General features: G+C 39.8%; 2 protein-coding genes across 5 annotated transcripts in view; one reads left to right on the top strand and one right to left on the bottom strand.

Annotated features, from left to right (window-relative positions):
• LOC311527795 (opsin-3-like) overlaps positions 1 to 21,275 on the top strand; it is a 135,117-nt gene extending 113,842 nt beyond the window's left edge. Inside the window, exon 5 of the mRNA XM_084642147.1 lies at positions 15,441 to 21,275. Within this exon, the coding sequence (XP_084498273.1) occupies positions 15,441 to 15,686 (246 nt within the window). The 3' untranslated portion in view covers positions 15,687 to 21,275. The remainder of the gene's footprint in view (positions 1 to 15,440) is intronic.
• The window catches only part of ST6GAL2 (ST6 beta-galactoside alpha-2,6-sialyltransferase 2), a 255,452-nt gene continuing 240,076 nt past the window's right edge, over positions 9,954 to 25,329 (bottom strand). For 3 of the 4 annotated variants that reach the window (XM_084641481.1, XM_084641483.1, XM_084641482.1), the window contains one exon: positions 9,954 to 13,397. In XM_084641481.1, coding sequence (XP_084497607.1) covers positions 13,129 to 13,397 — 269 coding nt within the window. In that variant the 3' untranslated portion in view covers positions 9,954 to 13,128. Of the gene's footprint in view, positions 13,398 to 20,877; positions 23,453 to 25,329 lie in introns of those variants that run through there. The other variant, XM_084641484.1, reaches the window with a different exon arrangement.

The following is a 25,329-nucleotide window of genomic DNA, read 5'->3' as shown; positions in this document are numbered from 1 at the left end:
GGCACAAGATTTGCTCATCCACAATTCATTAATCATAGAATCATAGAATATCAGGGTTGGAAGGGACCTCAGGAGGTCATCTAGTCCAACCCCCTGCTCAAAAGCAGGACCCATACCCAATTAAATCATCCCAGCCAGGGCTTTGTCAAGCCTGACCTTAAAAACTTCTAAGGAAGGAGATTCCACCACCTCCCTAGGCAACGCATTCCAGTGTTTCACCACCCTCCTAGTGAAAAAGTTTTTCCTAATATCCAGCCTAAACCTCCCCCACTGCAATAGCTCAAGCTAATAGCTCAAGGAGCCCCTGAAGCTATAAAGGAAGATATAGTGACCTTCCTTACAACAGCAAAATCACAACCAGCAAAACTGTTCCATGCAGTAGACTTGCTTATTCATAGGTTCCAAGGCCAGAAGGGACCATTGTGATCATCTATTCTAATCTGACCTCCTACATAACACAGACCATAGAACTTCCCCCAAATAATTCCAAGAGCAGATCTTTTAGAAGAACGTCCAATCTTGAATTTAAAAATTATCAGTGCTGGAGAATCCAGCACAACCCTTGGTAAATTGTTCCAATGGTTAATTAACCTCACTGTCAAAAATTCATGTCTTATTTGCAGTCTGAATTTGTCTAGCTTCAGCTTTCCACCATTGGATCATGGTATACCTTTCACTGCTATTTTGAAGAACCCACTATTGAATATTTGTTCCCCTTGTGGGTCCTTGTAGACAGTAATCAAATTACCCCTTAACCTTCTCTTTGTTAATCTAAATAGATTGAGCTCTTTGAGTCTGTCACTATAAGGCATGTTTTCTAATGTTTCAATCATTCTAAGGCTCTTCTCTGAACCTTCTCCAGTTTATCAACACCCTTTTTGAATTGTTGGCACCAGGACTGGACAGAGTACTCCAGCAATAGTCACACCACTTCAAAATACAGAGGTAAAATAACCTCTCTGCTCCTACTCAAGGTTCCCCTCTTTATGCACCCAAAGATCACATTAGATCTTTTAGTCACAGCATCATACTGGCAGCTCATGCTCAGCTGATGATCCACCATAACCTCCAAATCTTTTTCAGAATCACTGCTTTACAGGATGGTCCCCTATCCTGTAAGTATGGCCTACATTCTTTGTTCTTAGATCTATACATTTACATTTAGCCATATTAAAATGCATATTGGGAACATGATGCATGTTCCCAATTTGCCAAGTGATCCAGATCACTCAGAATCAGTGGCCTGTCCTCTTCATTATTTACCACTCCCACAATTTTGTGTCATCTGCTAACTTTATCTGTGATGATTTTATGTTTTCTTCCAGCTAATTGATAAAAATGTTAAATAGCATAAGGCCAAGAACCGATCTATGTGTGCCATGTTAATTTTATATTGTTCTAGTTTTTTAATCAAGATGTTGGCCGGAAGCAAGTCTAATGCCTTACAGAAATCTATGTATACTACATCCACACTATTATGTTTATCAACAAAATTTATAATCTCATAAAAAAAGATATAAAGTAAGTTTGACGGGATCTATTTTTCATAAAGCCATGTTGATTTGCATTAATTTATTATAATACCATTCTTTATTAATCTAAACCCGTATCAGCCACTCCATTATCTTGCCCAAGTATCGATGTCAGGCCTATAATTACCTGGATCATTCTATTTACCGTTTTTAAAAATTGGCACAAAATTTACTTTCTTTCAGTCTTCTGAAACTTCCCCAGTGCTCCACAACTTATTGAAAATAATCATCAACAGTCCAGCAAACTCCTCGGCCAGTTCTTTTAAAATTCTTGGATTATTGATGCAAAATATGTATGCATGACCCCAGATCCAAGTTCTACTTACCACAAGAAGTTCTTGGTCTACTCCAGAGACAAAAAGTATCAAATCCAGACAGGACCTTGCTGGGATAAAAGTAACCACCCCAGTATGAGGAATGTCTGCTACCATCTGTTATGATGAAATTTGGACTAATTATCAAACAAGAAATCCTGGAAGTTCTAAGGAATGTCCAACGTCACCACCTGTAAAACAGAACTATGCTCTTCATGATTGCTAAAGAACTTCTGACTTCCATTAATAAATTAGATCATCAGTACCTCCTTCCAAGAAGACAAACTTCCAGTCATTCTACAGCATACAGTAGTTGACACTGATGAAATCTATACAGGACATCTACACCAGTTACCTCTGTTTCCTTGCAGTGACATCAGAAAGGTAGTGGCTCACCTTCCACAGCCATCATCACTGAGCACAGAGTGGGTTAAGACAACACGTCATCTTTCCTGATGGGTCTCAACCTCCTGCTGAAATGCTGGATAGCTCCCACATCACTGCATTTACTCTGATCTACCTGATAAAAGCGAAGAGTACTCAAGTGATCCCAGGCTCTGTCAGCCCAAGCATGTGAGGAGCCAAGAACCTTCAACTCCCAATTAAGTCAACCTGAGTGGACAGTGTTCAGCACCTCCCAGGAGGCCCTCAGCCCACCATGCAGACAGCTGATTAGCGCAGGTCCCCTGCTCACTAAGGGAAATGGAATTTTCACATATGAGCTAAAGGGCCTACTCTGTGACCAGTGCCAAAGCTGTAGAAATCCACGAGGTTTTGGATTCTCGATAGTTGACCTGGAGGTGTGCAGGTTAAGCCCCACACCATAAGATAAAATTACCACTTATCACCTTATGAAACAGTGGAATTTAAATAATAGAATCAGAAATGTAGGACTGGAAGTGACCTCGATAGGACATTTAGTCCAGTCCTCTGCACCGAGGCAGGACTAAGTATTATCTAGACCATCCCTGACAGGTATTTATCTAACCTACTCTTTAAAACCTCCAGTGATGGAGATTCCACAACATCCCTAGGCAAATTGTTGTAGGGCTTAACTACCTTTTCAGTTAGAAAGTTTTTCCTAATGTCTAACCTAAATCTCCCTTGCTGCAATTTAAGTCCTTTGCTGCTTGTCGTGACCTCAGCGGTTAAGGAGAACACTCTATCATCCTCCTCTTTATAACAACATTTCACATTCTTGAAGACTGTTATCATGTTCCCTCTCAGTCTTCTCTTATCCAGACTAAACAAACCTGTTTTTTTCAGTCTTTCTTTATAAGTCATGTTTTCTAGACTTTTAATCACTTTTGCTTTCCTCTATTGCTTCCCTCTGGACTTTCTCTAATTTGTCCACATCTTTCCAGAAGTGTGATGCCCGGAATTAGACACAATATTCCAGCTGAGTAGAGTGGAAGAATTACTTTGTGTGTCGTGCTGCTTACAACACTCCTGATAATACATCTCAGAATAATACTCACTTTTTTGCAACAGTGTTACATTGTTAACTCATATTTAGTTTGTGATCCACTATAACTCCCAGATCCTTTTCCTACTCATTTCCCATTTTGAATGTGTGCAATTGATTATTCCTTCCTAAATGAAGTACTTTGCATGCCCTTATTGAATTTCATCCTGTTTATTTCAGACCATTTCTCCAGTTTGTCAAGACCATTTTTAATTTCAATCCTGTCCTCCAAAGTGCTTGCAGTCCCTCCCAGTTTGGCAAACTTTATAAGTGTACTCTCTTTGCCATTATCCAAATAATTTATAAAGATATTAAATAAAAGCAGACCTAGGGCAGATCTGTGCAGGACCCCGCTCTATACGCTCTTCCAGTTTGATTGTGAATCACTGATGATTACTCTTTCCGAGTATGCTTTTCCAACCAGTTGTGCACCCACCTTATAGTAGATTCATCTAGGCTATATTTCTCTAGTTTCCTTATGAGCAGGTCATGTGAGACAGTATCAAAAGCCTTACTAAAGTCAAGATATATTACATCTTCTGCTTTCTCCCGATCCATAAGGCTTGTTACCCTGTCAAAGAAAGCTATTAGGTTGGGTTGACATGATTTGTTCTTGGGATAGTTTGCTCTTGCAACCTTAATAATGTCTCTTTAAAAAACTGCCAACTCTCCTGAACTCTTTTTTCCCTTAGACTTGCTTCCTGTGGCATCTCACCCTACCAATTCTCTGAATTTACTGAAGTCGTGTCTTTTTGAAGTTCATTGTTTTTATTCTGCTGTTTCCCCACTTACCATTACTTATACTCATGGGGGTTCGATCATTTCATGATCACTTTCACCCAAATTCTCAACCAGTTCCTCCCAGTTTGTAAGAATCAAATCTGGACTAGCTTTTCCCCGAGTTGTTTCTCCACCGTCTGTAGTAAGATAGTGTCTCCAGTGCATTCCAAGAACTTGTTGGATAATCTGTGCCTTTCTATATTAGTTTCCCAACAGATATCTGGGTAGTTGAAGTCCCCCATCACCACCGACTCCTGTTTAAAAAAAGCCTCATCCACTTATTTTTCCTGGTTCGGTGGTCTGTAGTCGACTCCGACATCACTTTTTTTTAACCCCTTTCATTCTTATCCAGAGACTTTCAACAGTTCTGCCTCCCACTTCTATCTCAGCCTCAGTGCAAGTTTATACATATTTGATATACAAGACAACACCTTCTCACTTTTTTCCCTGCCCTTCCTTCCCCAACAAGCTGTACCCTTCTTTGCCAATATTCCAGGCATGTGAATTATCCCATCGAGTTAACATTTGTGCTGCCAGTTATGTCATAATTGTGATCATTTACTGTGATCAGTTATTCCTATTTGTTTCCCATACTACTTGCATTATTATACAGACATCTAAAATGTTTATTAGATTTCCCTCTTGTCTGTGTTCCCTCTTGTCTCGCCTTTGTCCCAGCTGTGATTGCCCATGTTCCCCCCCCACATATTCCAACCCTTCACCCAAGTCTCCATGTTTTGGACTTTTCTGTGGGCTTTTGTCTCCTGCCCGTCAGACCTAGTTTAAAGCCACCTCACTCCGTTAATCAGCCTGTATCTGAAGATATTCTTGCTCTTCCGTGATAGATGGACCCCATCTCTGCTCAGCAGCTCTTCTTCTCAGAAAAGCATCCCATGGTCAAGGAAGCTGAAGCCCTCCTGGCGACACCATCCTCGCAGCCAGGCATTCACCTTCAGGATGCATCTCTTTCTGCCTGGGCCCCTACCCTTGATCGGAAAGACTGAAGAGACCACCACCTGCACTCCCAGCTCCCTCACCCTTACTCCCAGGGCCCTGTAGTCACTTCTGGTCTGCTCAGGGCCAGACCTCACAGAATCATTAGTGGATGAGCAGCATCAGAGAGTAATCAGAGGGTCAGAGATGATCCTCAGCAATCCTTCCATAAGATCTCAAATATGGGCCCCTGGCAGGCAGCCCACCTCTTGGGATGCCAGATCAGGTCAGCCACTCAGTGCTTCTGCCTCCCTGAGAAGGGAGTCACTGGCTATCACTACCCTTCATTTCCTCTTGGGAGTAGTGGCCAGTGGGGGTACGTGGCTTCTGCTCCTCCACCTTTGGGGGAGAGTCCTCATCCCGCATGGCCAGGGCAGCATACCCCTTTTTATCTCTGTGCATGGTGGGTTGGGAGCAGGGGTGGAGCACTGCCTGCTGCCAGAAGTTGCCACCCGCCAGTTTTCTCCCTGTGAAGGAGCCATTTCCTCCTCCCCAGGTGGCCCTACTGCAGCCCATTCCAGCTGGATTGCTTCCTCAGCCTTCATGTTTCCAGTGAATTCCTCACGGGCACGGATGCTCCTCAGCCTGGTCACCTCCTCCTGTAGCTCTCCCACCCTGCTTCTTGAGAGTTTCCACCAGCAGGCACCTTTCACTCTGGATGGTCTCCCCAGCCCGGCTTTCCTTGGTGGGGAAATGCAGGCCGCAGTCTCTGCAAATCCACACCAGGACTTGGGTAGAGGCCTCCCTGGTCAGGACACAGGTGGAGAAGCCAGGAGCAGCGTTGGCACTGGCATCGTGGCTGTTCTGAAGCCTGGTGATTTTATTCTTTCCCCTCCTACAGACTCCTTCTCAGATTCCCCCGTGTGCTATCCCCTGCTCATTTAACCTCTAGCTCGTAAGCCATTCTCTCCTAGGTCAGACCTGCCCCCGCATTAACACATGCTGGCAGGGTAGCCACAAGGATGAGCAATGATCAGAGGACAGGAGGCTCGAGCCTGCTCAGGTAGCAGCCAGTAAACCCCTGGCCCCCACTCCAACTGTCCCCTTACACACAGTTCCCAACAGGCCACACCGTACATTTTAAGTAAGCCAAAAGAAAAACAAGCTTGCCCACTCGCCCCAAGAATTCGTGCTCGCTTCTTCTTCAGCAAGGAATCTCCCCCTCCAACGCCCCCTATTTGCTAGGTTCATTTTACCATGAAGAATGCAGTGATCTTGTAAAAAAAATACAGGTAAAAAACACAAGTTAAGTTAATCTGAAGGGCCTGAAAAGGGAAGCCTTCTTCAAATCAAGTTTTTCAAAAGAGTAATTTTTTGTTCAGCCCCTAGGTGATCAGAGCATTATTAAACAAAAAAGGCCTCTTATCTTACTTTCACGTCGTGTGGTAAGTGTAAATGACTAAGTTTCCTTTCTGAAAAAGTGAAAATGGCTAGTTTCCACATGTGCACACTCCTCTCAAGTAAATGCTATAATAAAAGGTGGAATTCTGACTTAGTAATGGCTTTGTGGTTATCTAAACAACAATCCAACATCTAACACGTCACTTCTGTTTAATTGACTGCCTCACAATTTGACCATACCTAGTAAACAGGAACTCTGAGATAAAAAAAATGCAGGCTACCTAGATTAGTCCACCTCTCTAAATTAGGGGCCTGATCCAAAGCTCTTTACAATGAGCTGAAAGACTCCCATAGACTTCAATGGGCTTTGGGTCAGCCCCCTCGCGGTTGCACAATGTTGTATTTTATCCCCTAAGTGTGTGTGCGGTTATGTTTTCCCTTTTGTCGTTCATTCTTCACTTTAAATTATGGTCTGTATAAAGAAATTTTTGCTTTACTAACTTTAGGACATGATTTCTTGAGAAGGCAAATCATTCACTTCAACAGAAAGTTGCCTACATTCTGAATCGAGCATCTAGTCACGAGAGTGCAGCCTTTTCTTAGTACTTGTCTAAGCAGAGAAATTGACCAGCACAGCTATAGTGAAATAAACTATTCTTCTATAGCTATGCCAGAATAACTGCCCATGAGGACGCTCTAGTCTATAGCAACAGGGACTTGATTCTGAAATAATGATTCCACGATAGACATTCCGGCCAATTTCCCTGTGTACACCAGCCCTCAGCGTCTGTGTATTCTCCCTATTCTTGTCGCTGAGCGAAATCTGTTCACAGTCATCCCACATCCTTTTATTGATCAGTGGTTTATAGCAACCATTTCATCCATAATCCCTTTTATTGCTCTGTATCTCAATCCACTTCTATTGTATGTTTTCCATTTTTAATTAAACAAGCTACTTGTCAGCCTCTACCTCTGTTTCAGTCTTGGTCTCCTCACTATGTAAAACTGACCAGTAACATCCTCATTTCATGTCATGTGCAATTTCATCCATTCAAGCTAAGGACCAGCACTGCTAAATAAATGAAAACAAATGTTTTATTTACAGCAAAAATCTGTACACTGTGCATACATAAAAATATACAAAATCAAAATAGAAAATAGAAAAGTGTTAAAATGTATACAAACACTGTTTAAAAATGTGACTCCTGTAAAATCTTAAGATTTAATTTGTTGAAGAGTACACATTCATTTAAAAAAATCATCATACAAAATAATTCTCAAAGCTATTAAAAAAGTACACAGTCTTCCATATTTGAATAGTTCAATGACTACATTTCACAGAGGATGAGATGATATGGATATATGTAAGACTTCTACATAGCTGATATTTAAAGAACAAAACTCTGGATTTGATTGCCAAGTTGAAGAGAAGAAATTCAGAGTGTCAAAATTCATTTAATTAAATAAGCCTGTGAGAGGCATGCCCAGACATGGGCTACTTTAAAAGTTCAAACAGTTAAATCAGGTATCCTCTTTGCACTGTAGAGGATAGCATTCAGGAAATCTGTATATGCTCTCTAATGACATTTCACAGTCTGCTTCAAAAAACAGTCTAACATATCTATGGATTGGAGATGAAAGGAAAGAACTCGAAGTGACACTTTCACAGACAATGTATTTCACATTACTTTCATCATAAGTTTGTACCAGTGTCTGAATAGCATTTCCCGGTTTATGAGAGCCTTACTGAAGAGGAAGACCAACACAAAAGTAACCAGGTGTGGTCACTTATACACACAATTTGAGCACCCATTTAATTCAAACGGTTTCTAAATGGATTGAGTTAAATCTGTGCAACCTCTTAACGTGGCACTCACTTCCAGTTAAAAATGAACTATTTCAATTTTGCTTAATTTGGCAAGAAATTGATGCAAAAAGAATCAAGAAGGAATCCTTAATCTGAAACAAAAGAATGTCAACACCAGTACGTTGCATTGATTGAGCTAAATATTTGCGCTCAGTGTGTAGACCAGCCCTGTGTGTGTAGATCAATATAATTATACATAGATCTCTCTGTCTCTTTACCACATACAAATCTGTTACAGTGGTGTAACTTCACTGACTAACAGTGTGGAGAATGAGGGCCAGGTAAGCCTTGGGAAAACAGAAGGAATGGAATATCAGAAATATTTTCCCCCTTAAAAACTTTTGACTCATTTTGAGCCACACCTTTAATAATTTCTCTGGAATTAACAGAAGAATACCTTGATTTAACCATCTAAAGGCTTCATGCATAAAACAATACAGCCACCACCTGTTGAAAAAGCTGCATAATTCACAGTGGAAAACACAGCAAACCAAAAAAAATTAACATAAATTCAGCGCATTTACCCAAGCTTTGTGGGTGATTTTTCTTTTTTTTTTCTTTTTTTTTTTAAGTGCAACCGTCTCACCTCTTAATCATATACCATCAGTGCACAGCAACTAGGCTTTTGTAACTGTAGAGGCATAAAAGGGGGATGAGTCTAACTTGAGCATTTGCGTCATGTGTGTTATGTTGCAGGAACGTACAGGCCTTGCCTAGGCAAATCTCCCACTCACTTCAAGTGGGAGTTACATACATACAAGGGTGACAAGATCGCACCCTAAAATATCGATGAATGATTTGGATGGGGAAATGTATCACACGTTCCTTATGTATATATAAAATATCAGTCACCAGTTACCATTATTAAAAAGCTATCTAGATGTCTATTGAACACCTAATACACATTCATTCACTCTTTTAAATGCAACTGATTTGTATGGATTTTTGATAAATGATTTCTGCTCTCAAAGGTTTTTAAAAAAACCCAACACATAAAAAAACCTCAATGGCCTCCCATAAAAGCAAAGAATACCAAAACTCAGGAGGGAGGCACCATGACGGGAGGGAAGGTTGGTGAAAGCAGCAGTTCTGTAGTTCTCTTCATGTTGCCCTTTGCTTCCCCCTGCTGGCCTCTTGTTGTTCCGAAGTAAAATTTCAGTTGAATTCTCAAAAAGAAAAGGAGGACTTGTGGCACCTTAGAGACTAACCAATTTATTTGAGCATAAGCTTTCGTGAGCTACAGCTCACTTCATCGGATGCATACTGTGGAAAGTGTAGAAGATCTTTTTATGCACACAAAGCATGAAAAAATACCTCCTCCCACCCCACTCTCCTGCTGGTAATAGCTTATCTAAAGCGATCACTCTCCTTACAATGTGTATAATAATCAAGTTGGGCCATTTCCAGCACAGGAGAGTAGGGTGGGGGGAGGTATTTTTTCATGCTTTGTGTGTTCAAAAAGATCTTCTACACTTTCCACAGTATGCATCCGATGAAGTGAGCTGTAGCTCACGAAAGCTTATGCTCAAATAAATTGGTTAGTCTCTAAGGTGCCACAAGTCCTCCTTTTCTTTTTGCGAATACAGACTAACACGGCTGTTACTCTGAAACCAGTTGAATTCTCAGTTAGCAAACCAGGCTGAGCTAAACTTGTACTGATGTTTTCTTTCTCTCTTTTTTTTTTTTTTTTTTTTTAAGATAGACAGCAGGAGTGGGAGGAGAAAATCTTAAAGTGTCAAGATGCCTGTGTTTGTAGAACAGTGAAATATCACAGGGGAAACCAGGGTTTGGAAGCCACCTTAAGGCCCTCCCTCCTTGGGACAATTGAGACCCTGTGCTTCACAGAGTTGATGCTGGCCTCCTTTCTGGGAAGAGGCTGGTGCACTTAGCACAGCTCTAAAGCAAAGCTAAGCTCGAGCGTGAAGATATAACATTCATATGGTTGGTGAATTGTAATATACACGGGGATAGAATTAGGACAGATGACATGGTGTTTAAAAGATCCACACCAATGTAAATAATTAAATCATCGAGGGAAAGGTGACAGTTTCTTGGCATTTGCACTTGGCCAAAAAAGATTTTCTGCTCAGGTGCCGCAAGTGCGCACTATTACTGCCCCAAAAAGGATGTGCATGCAAGTATAAAATCCATTGGATGAATGCGTACCCAGGGTTGTGTGAGAATTTTAAAGGGCAGCACTTCATTTAAGCAGGAGTGCTAAGTATGCAGCCTCTCGTTTTTCTTTACGGGAATCTTTAGAGTCCACAGGGCTGCGTACAAGCTGCACCGTGATGACAGACTATCTAGCGTGTAATACAACGCACTCCTATTGTTGTGGACAATTGTGAGTATTGCTGGTTAGCTTTTTTTATTCCTGATGGAAACAAGAGTTTAAGTTTAGCATGGGCAAATGAGTAGGAAACTGGCATGCTATTTTGTGGAGTCTTAGAGACTTCTGCACAGGGCACAGTGACTTACGGTACTCATTTGTCCTAGAAATATGATCAACTCCATTTATTGAAAGGTGTGGGAACTAATCTAATTTGAACTTGGCACATGGGAAACCCTGATCTGATACTAAGATCACTGTATAACAAAGTGCCACTCTGCCCGTGCAGAAAAAATCTGATTTAATGTGTTTCACAGAAGGTGAATTAAGTGAAACAAATATATGGGGAAAGTTTTTTTCCCCTTTGTAGGCTAGATAGCACTACTAAGGCTGGATACTGTTAAAAACAAAAACGGAAATAAAAAATTATTATAATGTGTTTTCCAAAATCAATATGTAATGCATCCAGATACTAAGGCTGAAATTAATGAATGCTGTCCATTTGGCAGTATGAAAAAAATGCTTTATGAACATACCTATCCAATCAACACAAGGCATGTCTGGAACACATGGACACACTTTGTCAGCTAGGAAGAATTTTAGAAGGACGGCAAAGCCCAAGATAATGACAACTTGAAAAAAGAAGGCGAAAGTGCAGTAAACTAATTCTGCTCTTGTAGGGAGGAAAAACAGCAGGAAAGGTTGGATGGGAGAATTACAAAATTCTTCTGATTTATATTTATATCAGTGATTTTCAACCTGTGGTCGACAGACCCCTGGGGGTCCACAGACTATGTCTAAGATTTCCAAAGGGATCCACACCTCCAGTTGAAATTTTTTAGTGGATCCAAAAAAGAAAGAAAGATTGAAAAGCACTGATTTTTATAAACAAAGATGACCTAAAATAATTAATGTGGGTTTCTCCATCGCCAGCTCTCTCTCAGTAGCCAATAGCTAAATATGTGAAATATGCTTTTCCACTCCACTGCTGTTAATAACACAGTGTTTCTACCAGCCAATCACCTTTTTGCTGAATGGATATGGATAGGATATGTATGATTTCTTGTACGTAATCACTCCTACTGAATTTTGCTCACTGGAAAACCAAATTTTAAAAAGCAAACAAGAGCATTAACCAATCTCCAGCCTGAAATCGAACTCTTGTCAGAGAAAACGTATTTTAAATGCATTAACATCCAGGTGGATTTAGAAGTAGTTTAGAGAATACCCATGCTGTGTTTTTACAATGAAATTATGAGATTGTCTCAGTGTGTAAGCCAGAGTAAGATTGCTGAAGGCTTTACAATGTCTCCAGGATATAGACTTCATAATTTTGAATTAAAAAAATACTGACATCCTGTTCTTTCCTCACAAAAACAAAACACAAAATGCCCTGCTTTTTTAAAAGCAATAATAAATGAATTTAACTTGGCTTACAACAAAATAGGCAAACACCTAATTTCTGAAATCTCCCCATCTAAAATGCTTATTTCCTTGGAAAAGGCAGGCCTACATTTTTGTAAGAAATCTGTTTCAAATGTATATGTGCAAGCAGAGCACATTGTCTCCCTTCTCCTGGAGTGTTTATCTACATATGTGCACAGAGGGGGGAACTGCCCCCAGGCAGAAAGCCCATGCACCATTTCGATCTCACTTACGCCCTCTTGCTGGTCTTCTGCACAAGCTGAATGAGGGCAGAATGAGAGCTTTCTGAAGAATGGAGAAGATTCTCTTCTCTTCACCCTGTGCCTGAATGCAGCGTCTGCATGGACCATGACAGATCTGTGCAGTAGTACTGTATTTATTTAAATAACCTGGCTGTGTGTACAGTAATATCTCTTTAAAAGTGAGTAAACATCACTTGTTAATTTCTGGCTGCAGAAACTACCTGAATACAATGACTAGCTATTGGGCCTGATTCTTATTTATGAAGGTCCCTTTATATTGGTAATTTACATTCACTTTAAAGCCCGTTTACCTTGCCAGAATGGAGTAAAGGGAGCTTTGTGTGAATGAGAATCAGGCCCATTATACTCATAGCATGCCCAGTTCAAAACCATGATTATTTTTTCTGGGGGGGGGAGGGGGGTGGGGATGTGAAAATCCTGTGGTATGAAGAGAAATCATCCATCTCTCAGCAGACAGCCCTGTGTATGAATGATACAGGCTGCTTCATAATGTCAGATTTAACTGTTAAGTTTGGCATCTAGTACATGTGGCATAAGAAACCTCTGATGTTTTCTGACAGGTCATGCCCACAACAATACATTGTATTTCTACCTAACTGTGCCTTTGCACCTTTCATGAGCGAAGCTTTTTTTCTTTAACTATTTGCAAAGCAGTAATACATACTCAGGCTTAGGAAGGAAGGAACTCTCATGCCTGCTACTTAATTACAGTTTATAGACTCAAGACTAGGTTGGTCTAAGATACATTTTCAAGTATTCCTTTGTTGTTTATAGTACGACAGTAGTACCTTATTGCACATTTTTCTGAACGAGTCACTTTTACAAGTGTGGGAAGTGATTCCGTCCCAGGCACTTTACAGACCTGAACCCTGGCAAGATTACCTTCCCCTTCCGATACAGATCATCCTGTAACCCTTTGTTCATCCTCTGCACCAGCAGTTTCTCATACAGCAGTGGATGGTAAGCCCCTAAGGTACAAGCTGCATCATAGTATAGTTCATGGTAGTGACAAAGGTCAGTTTGTCGGACTGAAGGGATGTATTCATACACGTGCACTTCGTTACACATGGACATCATGATGAGGATTCCTGAAATGAAATTTAGAAACAAAAATATAGCTATTTCACCTCCTTAGAATTTTTCTGCAATCCTGTGATCTACTGTCTTTCACCACTGCATTTCAAAATGCTTTATTGTACTTAGTTTAAATATATTCAAATGTAATAAAACAGTTGCCCTGTTACACCGTTATATAAAGACCATGATTTCTTGCAGTGTTGACATGATAGGACAGCAGGCTTATGAAACCCATAAAAGCCCTTTAAAACCCTGGACTACTATCTCCATCCTGCTCAATTCACTGAAGAGATTGCCCCTCCAAAAATTCCATGACAAAATCATGGAACTAACCCAGGCATATCCTAAACCTTACTATTCAAATCACATCATTACCCCTTTTAATGCATTCCCTTATTATGTTGTCTATTTATATAGTTCTTTAGCAATACAGACCTTATCTTTATATCTGTCTGATGCACCTAGCACACTAGATGGTGTGTAAATTATATGTAACCCCCCCAAAGTATTTCTTGGATACCCATCATCTTCATATCTAAACAATAAACAAAATTATGTAAAGGCAAAGAAACTTAAGAGTCTTCTCCCTTCTCTTCTCCCTGGTTTCAGATGTTTATCTGTACCCTGATCCTGTAAACATTTACGCACATTCTTAACTTTAAAGACATGAGTAGTCCCACTGACTTGGATTTAGTTTTAGGAAGTCATTGGTATGGGAAAAGCTAAATTGTCCAGCATTCACCCAGATTCTTCCCACCATTTTGACAACCTCTGGTCTTGATGCTACTATTCAGTGGTGAGGTTACAGGACTAACATGTTCTTCAAAGCATTTCTTACTTCCAGTTATCATAATTGGTGTCTTTCTTAGAGTGGGTTTGAGCCAGTTCCTCTTAATCCATCTGCTGGTTTCTTTCAAGGCATTGAGACATTTTGGAGACACAGAAATTGCAAAGGTGGACAAAGTGATATAGCTGAGTGTCATCTGTGTATTGGTAGCACTAGAGTCTGTGGCCTCGCAGATCTCTCCAAAGAGTTTTATATAAATGCTTAAGAGGATCGGATTCTATGTGACAGGGACACTGTAGATGAGGACAAGCAGGTGCCCACTGTGACACTGTGGGATTTGTCTGAGGAATGAGTGGATCCAGCATAATGCAGACCCATTTACTCTGGCTCAGTCTCGTATGTATCATCAGCACCATATCATCAACTGTGTCCAAGATTTCTGAGACATCCACTAGTATCAGCACAGAGATTCACTTCCTGTTTAAAGCTAAGAAACAGTCACCTCCACTGTTCCAGGCATTGTTGTCTCTATCCCATGTCCATGCATGGAAATATCCTGGTTCACTGAATGGGAATGTTGTCTCTCATAGCAGGGCTACATTAAAAATAATACTATCCAACTTTTGGTGTTACAAATTAGAAGTTAGATAATTAGCTTTCCCTTTACAAAGTTTTAGAATTAGAGAGCCACAAAGGGGTTGAGAGCTAAATCCCATGATTTAAAATCAATCAACATTAAAAAAGTTAATTTACTACTAAAATTAAGCAAAACAATTGTTTAAAATGTAGTTTGCAGCATTAAAACTCAGATTTCCAATGCTTATTAATGCAAAGGCTGATTCTTTTCATCCTGCCCTGCATTATCAGATAATCAAGGTGGTGGTTTCCATTCTTTTCTTTCCTTTTAAGTCACTTTAAAACAATGTATTTTTAATTAACTCTTCTTTTATCATTTGATGCAATGATTAGAACATGTTTTCAATTATACTGAAGTTTCCTTTTACATTAGATGGAATTTATGACTCTAAAGAGTAACAATATTAATCCAAAAGAAAAGATTCCCAAACATATGTGAAATTTACTGTTTCACTTACAAGCAACAGAGAATGTGAGTGAGAAATGATGAATTACAAATTGACAAAAAATATGAGACTAATCATTCAGAGTGAATCCATGACGCCAACCTGTAACTAGAGATGCACTGAATTTTACATTTGTCTAGCAGCTATGTGTAAAAAAGAAACTCTGATCTTATTTTGTTTTTCAGTTTTACAAATGCTTTCTTCTACTTTTCCACTGCTACCCTCCTTCGGCTGCTGATGGAGAATCCCTATGTCAGTCTAAGGTAACCGTAATCCAGCTGAATCAGAAAGTGGACAGTGGAGCCACATGTAATAATCAAGTACTTCCTGAAACGGATGAACAAGTGGCCTGTCTACGGAGCCCAGAGTCAAACGTAGAGACAGCTTCAGAAGACACACCACAGATGTTAAAGGAGAATTCTCTCGGATGAATAGGCACACACCTTAACCAGTGTATGTTGCTTTATTGCCATGCTACCCAGTTTACTTTAACATTCCTAAAGGAAACTGCTATTTGTGGAATAGGAAAAAAAACATGACAAGAACAAAAACAGGCTTCTGTTACTACTTCTTAATAGCAACGAAGATTGAAAGTCACTGAAGAAACTGTTTGATATGGCAGTTTTAAAACAAAACAGGTGACCTTCCAGGTAAAAGTGAATTCTTTAATGGAGAACTGAAAAGCAGTGAAGGTTTAAATCTTTATAATCTGATGAGCAATGTCTCCAAGAGTCAATCTATATTAAGGACATATGTGTCATCTAGTTTATCCCTTTGCCAGTAGATTTTTCCCTACTAGTATTTTGGTCTCCTATACTTATAAAAGTGAGTGATGGAGATTCCACCCCTTCCCTTAGGACAAAGCCTAAAAAGCTCCAAGATTTTCCTGATATTCACCCTAATTTCACTCAACTACTCCTAGTTAAACCCCTTTAGCCTATAGCATTAATCTCCATCCTTAGCATTTACAACAATTCCACATTTGCATGTGGCTATTTATTGGTATTCTGCACCCTGCCTGGCTAATACCTATTTATTTCCAGGTGCAGTTCAATCTTTTAAAGTGGTTGATGACCCAGGTATCAGACAATGTCTTTCTTTCATTGCTTGTTGCAACTATTACAGTCTGGTAGGGCATGCTGGCTGTCTGTTCCTGGGGTTGACCTCTCCAGGACCAGCAGCCAGACATTTACTTCTGGGCCTAAAGTAGTCTTGGGGGGGAAAAAAGAGGGAAAGTGCTCCCTGTACCAGCCAAAGAATAAGGGAGATGTGGGAAGTACTGATTGTTAAAAGCTCCCTCCTCCCCCACCCATGGCTTGGATAAAGGTGTGGGAGGCACACTTTGCCCTTCTTCTGCTTTCCCTATTGTTTATGTTCCAGATACATTTTCCCTCATCTACCACAGCCTGAATTTTGTAAGATTTACATGAGCAGTGATGAAATATTTTACTGAATTCACATCTACTAATTTAATTCTGTCCCAAACTAGAATAAATGCATCAAGTTTGCATTTATTTATTTATGTAAACCTATGCTACTTACTGCTCACATAATGGAATTATTTCCATTATCCTTTATCGGCCAAATTTCCAAAATGTGATGTATAGATGAACACTATCACTTGTGCAAGCAAATTATCAAATTTACACATGCAAACACAATTTCTTGGATAAATCAAGCACACGTCTGTGCATGTGATAAATATCTAATTTGCGCACACAAATGGTAGGGCACGAAAAATCAGTTGTGTAAATGAGTGTTTGCAAAGTTGCACGCACTCAAATACGGGGGTGGGTCACCTTTTAGAAGCATGAGTAGATATTTAAAGCATTTCCTCAATGCTTATTCCACTATTAAGACATTTTAGAAAGAATTCCACCATTTTTCCAGTATCCTTCTGGCTCCAATAGCAGTTGGTTTAAAGACTAGAAGAGAATAATACTGTGATTTATTCTGGTGAACATACATGCAAGTAAAGACAAAGCTTAACAGAAGGGACAAATATTAGTTGTTTTTAAAATGTAAACAGAGTCAATTGGTAAAGTTCTATTTTCAAGCCTCTAAAAACGTGTTGAAAACAAAGAACAATCAAAACTACAATAACCAGTGATGTTCTTTTAATTGGGTCGTGTCACTGGTACAGAGTACTTCACAGTTCAATGCATCTAACCAACCTTATTTAGGGAGAAGATTAAGTCACTAGAGAGTACATACTGGCAAGGGAAATATACTATATGACTGAATAGCTCTTTTCCATCTGTAACTTCTGATTCCCTTAATAAAACTGACAGCATAAAACTTGCCAAGAAATCCTAATAATCCAGTAAAACATCTTTTAAAACTAGCGATGAAAACTAAAAAATGAATAAAATTCTAAATTAGAGATGACATTCCATTCTTTCCTCACACAACTGTAAAAAAAGTGCACAAACAGGAAAGTTAACCTCTTCATTCTGCATGAGCGTGACTAGACATCCTAGGTTTATTTAAAAGCTTTTAGATACTTTTTTTTTTAATTTTATATTTATAACAGTTCACCATTCGAAGAACAAACCTACTGTCTGATGGATAACCTAGGACTAAATTTAGAAAAAACATTAAATAGAAGGCAAACAGTAGGAATCTAAAACAAATAATAGAAATTAGAAATGCAAAGAACTAGGACACTTAGTCCAGCCCCCTGCCAATATCAATATTTTTTCCCTACTGTGCATTTTCTAATGCTCTGCACTTTCTGCTCTTTAAAAGTTCCAAGCAATAGGGCTACCAACATTTATCTGGGGAGAGCATTCCACAGCCTCGTAAATCTCACAGTCAAGCCTCCCTTTCTTAATTTCCTTAGTTCTCTTATATCCTTTTGCACCATTCTACTCATTTCCATTTTCTTTAGTGTTTATGACCTTCAAATGGGAAGTTTATGTCATCTGGCCCCAGCTAGTTAGTTGTTGCTGTGCCAAGTTACATTTCTTTTAAGTTTTCACAATTCAATTTCTTCATCCCCTGAGCATTTTGGGTGGTCTTCTCAAGCCCCCTTGATATTGTCAGTAGCTTGGCATTGAGGTGCCCAGGAATGAACACTGTATTTCAAATGAGCAATAACTTAACAATGAGACCTACTCCCCTACGGACTAGTTCTAAGGAAATTGGGGAAGCCCTATCAGTTGATTCATGTAAAAATTAGGCCAGACAGACTACTCAAGAATATGCCGTGGGGATCCAGAATCAAGAAGTGGGCAGAAAAAATTATTTATAGGCCTTTTCCAGTTCTGATGTCTCTAATACGCTATTTTTGAGCTCTCGGAGCTTAAACATCACATCTATTTTTAATAAGGAAAATACAAGAGAGTGTGGAAATTACGAAGAAAAATTTAACCTGACCTTAGATGTGGCAAGAATAACTGGTGAGGCTATAGTATTACCATATGTACAAAAAGGGAACTGAAAAGATTTCCTGATAAGCCAAACCTAGTCTGCGCTATTGCCCTAGCTCTTTTTTTTTATGGTCCAAAAGCCATATTTGGATTACAACAGCTGTAAAATAGGACATTTTAAAAATAGTTTTGCCCAGATACAGAAAAATCTAGAAAAGTTGCTGTATAGACTATGTGTGTGTGACTTATGAGTATTCTATAGATAAGTTATTCTGGGGAAAATTACAATTAGCGCTAAAACATTTTCATTTGAAAAGAATCATAGAACATCAGGGGGTCATCTAGTCCAACCCCCTGCTCAAAGCAGGACCAATCCCCAAGAGTTTTTAAAATATATATTATTCAAATAAAATTATCAAGTTATCAAGCTTGCTGCCCAGCTGTTTCTGTATTATAATATTACAGTTTTGGACACTAATAAAAATTTAAATATTTCAAAATACTCAATAGGATATATTATATTTCTATTAAAAGGAAGGTAAACTAACTTTAGAATATTTAGATATGGCTTAAATTGAGTCTAAATGGCACAACTAAACTCTTGGGATTTTGCCATCTGTGCAGCTGAAAATATTTAAACAGAATTAAATGAAAAATATTAAGTTACTTGCATGGATGGCTTATGCAAATGAACACAGATTCTAATCAAAAGGAGAAAATGTGTTAATTTGTTTATTGGTTTTAATAACTCAAGAGGTTTTTAATTTCCAACATGCATCTTTTGCACAGTACAGTTGCGCATTGTGGTTAGCAAATTAATTTTTAAAACATTTTTCTTAGTTTGTAAATATATAAAATTTAATTTAATATACCTGAGTATAACAGATGATGTATAAAAGCATCTGAAGTAAGGAATCTAATTCAAACATTAACCAAGACTTCAGCTCAGCTTCTGATTTAGCAAAACTGTTTAATTATTTACAGTGCAGAAGTACGGATACAGGACTTGATTTTCAGAAGTTTTGGGCTCTCACAACTTCTGTTAAGAGTTGTCGATGTTCAGTAACTCTGAAAAATGAGGCCCATAGGCCCATTTCACTTTTTTAAAAAGTCAGCATTAAAGAGACCGTAACAAGCTTATGTGAGAGAGACTGAACAAAATCACATATATGTAATCTGATTATCACACACTCAGTATATGCCAATGTTTTCCCACACATCACAGTAGCAGCTACAGAACTAAGTTTAACAATGTAACTAACTATTTTTAATTAATTTAATTAATTAAGTACATTAATTTAAGGTTTTTTGAACATAGGGCATAAAGAAAATACAGTTTTCTGCACATTAGTCTGCATATGTACACTGTGTGTTTGTCATTCTTTGAAGAGACATGGATGTCAAAGTAAAAGTGACATTCTCAGGTGGGATGCTACTGACTCCGTCAAATTTAACAAACAAAAGGCAAGAACAGAAGCAATGGTAAATACTGTAGCTAAGCTATCATTGAGGTGTATCCCTAGTAATATTACAAAACACATGTATATATGAAATTTACTTTTTTCTGGTGTTCAGGAATGCTAGTTGCAGGAGTATTTGTTCATGTTTGTAACAGGGGGGCTATACAATGCCACAGATATCCATGCGGATTGACCGCAGTATGTTACCCACAGTTCTGTGGGTTTAATAGACTTTTTAAATGAAGAAAAGTGCTGTGTTCATTTTCAAGAGAAGGTTATTTCATGTCTGTTTGGTCAATCAAAGATGACAAATATTAATCACAAGAGAACACTACTTGAATTTACAGAAAATCAACACTAATTAAAGAATTTAAATGTCACCAAATGGCGTTTGTGCCTAGACATAAGCAGTAATATACTGGTGTTTGATGTAGATTTTTGCATCGTGTAGCTTGATTAGAAATCAATATATGTTACTGTAAACCCAAAAAGTTATTTATCAATAACTATAATGTATTCTGTAAATTCATAGATATGAAAATACTAACCAAGATTACCATGTGCTGTTAAGTGTTTTATTCAAGGTCAAATGACATGCTGGAGTATTAAACCCGCCACACAGAATGAAAAGATGAAAAGTGATGGATAATAACATAATGTCTGAAATGCTATTTGAAATGAGTTTACTCCCCTCTCTGTGTATACCAGGAAGCTGAAGCTTCTTAAATATTTGAGTGTTTTCTGCCTGCATGATAATATATCTGAAAAGAGTAACCACTACACCAGTCCAATTTTGTTTTTTAGCAACTAGTTACCAGATTACTAGCTAAGCCAAAGTAACAATAACACAGGCAAATGGTTTTGAAACAACTAATATGTTTAACATAGTCACTGTTTCTTTTCAAGTTATGCAAACATTCTTTTTAAGCCAAGGTAGAGATCCCCAGCATTCTTCTTGTCAGCATGCCATTTGAAATGGTTTTATATCCGTGTCCTGAAGGAAAACAATCTGATAATGTACCAGTATTATAATTTGCTTGCTTGTGTTGTCATTTTGAATTATGCATGCAAAGGAAGTTGAACGTAGTGTTATCGAGAATCCTTAATGCCAACCTGTAGTTTTGAACTGTACCGTGAACTGTAAATGCTGAAACAAGAATTTCTTTTTCAATAATAATATATGTATTTAGTTACGGTTTATATTTTCTTAAAACCCAGCTCTCTTTGAATTTTCCCCTATCCTATCTCATTTCCCTTCTTACACTTACTCGGGGTAAAGTCCTACTAACTAGTAGCAGTGACACTGTTTAATAGGTGAAGCAGGTGTTCTTTAGCACATAGGCTACTATAAGACTGACTTATTTTACTACCACCACCACACTGCAAATCAGGCAGATATGCAACTGTGTATGGCTCTGTACTCACAGCCATAAGAACCTATTCTGTGGATTTGGTATAATTCCCATGTACCATGTCACATGCATGAAGGGTCATGAAAGGCTCTAGAAGCAAGAGAGGTATGCTCCCCTTCTACATACTCCAGATGTAGCCAGAGTGATTCAACACCTGATGGCATCTTGCCAAAAATTAACTGTGAAAGGTAGAATCCCTATTTACAGCAACAAAACGCAGCGTGTGCACGGAATATGAGCGACAGCGAGCCACTGTATTAAAGGGAAGAGGCCATTACAGCATTAGCCAATTAAATGTTACAACTCCAATGCCCAAGACTGCTGGTGCAGATCCCTCAGGCACATGGTGACTGGAGCACACCAGCTGACACAAGAATCCCTTACCCTAGGCAGCGGCTGAAGAGAATGGTTGCCTCCATACAGTGATACACCGCCAGCCAAAGGCACATCCTTTCCATGTTCTAAACAGGAAGCTGTCCCAACGACAATCTTTAGCACACGAGGGTGGGACCACAGAAAGGCAACTGCCTCTTGTAAAGTGACTTAACAGGAACCGTAACGACAATACAAAAAAATTCAGTGGGACGTGAAGGGTGCTGATGTCACAGCGAACCATGGCTTATGGCCTGTTACTCCGGGACAGTGCTAGAAGTAACTTGTGGCTTGGAATGCTGGCTGTACCCACCACAAAACAAGGGCCCATTTCTTCTGCCACCTCAGCAGTTACTTGTACCAGGGGCCAATGCTTCCTTATAAGACTCAGTAAGGATATACTGCTTTCGAAGTCAGAAAACTGTCCCTCTTCTTCCTCCGCCCAACCCTTCTGACTCTGGTGTATGGGAAGTGAAGGAGTCTGAGCAGCTGAGTGCTAACTGCGGAACAGTATTTACACTCTGTGTAGAACTGGAACTGTTACCCTGATGTATTGTGCAGTGGCCCGGTTTAGATCATAAGCTCTCTGCGACAAGGACCGTGCGTTTGTTAGCACTGTGAGGCCTCAACCCCGACTGTGGTCCCTGACCACCACTGTTGTATAAAACATGTATATTAATATTTTGGAGCAACATATCCACCACTGCCACTGCATGTTTCAGTACTGAACTAGGCCAGCGTGATGCAATAACAAGTGCCACCAGTCACACAGAGGGGGCAGTTCCATATAGGCTTCCAAACACCAGTTTGCTCTAACTAGTTGCTTTATACGATGGCATAACAGAAGTAAATACCCAGCTTTCTCCCAACTTACCGAGTCCCCAATTCAACATCCCTTTCAAGAGTAGATAAAATTCTTTCAGCTCGAAGTAGAAGATTAAACAAAACGGAAATGTTCCATTCATGTTCAACCTTCCTGTGCTGATGAACTGTGCTGAGGGGGTTATGAGTCATGAAAAACATGCAGTGGTCCCTCCTCTAATTAAAAGTTCCTGTTTTATCTCTGGCTCATAGCAGTGCTTCAGTTAGTTAAAAAAGCAGTGGTATTCATTCCAAAGATTGCCTACCTCTCTCACAAACATCATAATGAAGCTCCCCCTCCCCACCCCTCCACCATCTGTTCAGTGCCTTTTTGCTACTGGCGAGGATACAATTGTGTGCTGTAAATGAAACACACCATTTTTCTAAACAAGGTGGTGTGTGTTCTTACTTTGTCTGTACTTCCATTTGCTTATTCCTCTTTTATCATCTTTCCATTTACTCATTCCTCTTCTTCCATTCCTCTCTCTTTCATTCCTGCTGTTTTTTCTCTCTAGTGATGCACCTCTGTCATGGTGTTGTGCCGTATCAAGCCAAAACTGGCACCTCTGTCTGCTTGTATGTTGTAAGTCTCACACTCTATGTTCTCTCTCTCTTTAGTGTCTCACTTTTCACTCAGAATAGCTTCATCTTTTGTGGTTCTTATAATGTGCAGTATCCAATGAATGCAACTTTTATCCCAGTAATATGTCTCATTGCATGGCTGAAAATTAAAAGACACTACTGAAGTGGTGCTGAAACCATGTTTTGTTATATTTCCATGATTACAGACATGGCGATCTTTGTATGCATTTCTTTTAAATGTGTGCACTGCTCGAAATTCATTATCATCCAGTCTGATTATGACAATCCATAACTATGTGTTACCTATCATTGATGGATGAAGCATGTGCCATTGCATAAATGGACAGGGTTTGTTGGTAAGCCCCAAAAGGCAGCATAAACTTTCTGTACGTTGGGTGACTAATCTTGGAGCAGTCAGCCCAATGGGGAATCATACCTATTCTCAAGGCTGCAGGAGTAGAGCTGTTTCACGCACAGGGAATGCATGTGGAAGTTTCCCACATCAGGATGTATAGTTATTTTGGCCCAGATCCACAAAAGGACCTAGGTGTTGCGATGTTCAGGATCTCCACATCTAACTTTTAGGAGTCTAGGAAAAAAAAACTCCCAGGAACAACATGGTAATTCAGAAAGCCTGGGTTAGGCACCTAGGGTCCCTGTACAATGAATGGGGAGAGACAGGCACGATGAATGTGATCTACAAACCCAGCACCTGAGGTTGGCAGCTTCTTAAGCCACCCAATGGTAGATGAGGGGATGTGTGCTAAGCCCTGCCGCTCTCAGAGATAGGTGCCAAGGTGTAGGCACCTATCTCTGCTAGCGATCCATGAACTAGGGGGAGACAGGTGCTCCTCTGCCTCACTCGCATGCACGGTCCAATCCAGTAGGTGTGCTCAGAGACCTACTAGATCTCCTTCCTTCTGCCTTTCCCCACCTCTGTTTTTGGCAGGAGGAGGAGCAGCTCTCTTATAACCTTAATCTCAGCGGTTAGAGCATTCGCACAGGATGGGGGAGACCCAGGTTCGATTTCCACCCCCAGGCATGAGGAAAAGAGATTGGAACTGCCACCTCTCAGGGGAGTGCCTGAACCACTGAGCTATGGAATAAACTGACGAATGGCTCCCTCAGTGTCTCCTTTGGAAGCTACTGCACTTTTAATTAAATAAATGAATAATTAAATATTAATTAGGCCAGAGAAAGAGAATGACTCTACAGCCTAGTGGTTAGAGCACTCACCTGAGAGGTGCTGATCTCTCTTCAAATCCTCTCTCCTCCTCAGGCAGAGGGGGGACTTGAACTGGTTGTCCCACATCCCAGATGAGTGCTCTAACCACTGGGCTAAAAATTATAATAGAGCTCCTCCTCCCCAGTTCTGTGTAAATCTACTGGATCAGGCCTTGCAGGAGTGCCGCCGCCCTCCCCCAAGTTCATGGATTGCTCTGAGGCTTATGGGGGAGATAGATGCCCTGACACCTGGAAGGAGGTTGCATATGCTCAGAGTTAGAAACACATGTATCAAGGGAACTTTTACTGCAAACACGTAGGTGCCGAGTGAGTTTAGGTGCCTAAAGGGTTCGGCAGCCACAAGCAGGAATGCTGTGGCTCACAAAACAGGACTTTAGCACCTAAGTACCTTTGTGGATCTGGGCTCTTTGTCACAGCCATCTTTATGTTTTCCTCCTGGCTACCTCCCAGAAATGGGTGCCTTCCCTGAACTGACCCATAATGCCACTTACCTTTCCTTCTTCCAATCTCTCCTTGAGAACCAGTGCTTCTGAAATGCTAACATACAACTCACTAGCTAATCAAAGAGAGGTTGGAACGCAGTTACAGCTATACTTTAATAAACATTTTTTCTTTCTATTTTAATATAAGGTACAAAACATGAAGATTAAAATTATAGATATGTATGCATCCCCTCCAGCCTCTGTATGTGCTTACACTTAGTCTGTCAGCTGTTCAGGGCAGGAATTGTGTCTTCCTATATGTCTGAACAGTACCAAGCTCAATCTGGCT

The sequence above is a fragment of the Lepidochelys olivacea genome (genome assembly GCF_965140295.1).
Source record: "Lepidochelys olivacea isolate rLepOli2 genome assembly, chromosome: 1".
NCBI lineage: Eukaryota > Metazoa > Chordata > Testudines > Cheloniidae > Lepidochelys > Lepidochelys olivacea.
This window is presented reverse-complemented; position numbering and strand designations above follow the sequence as displayed.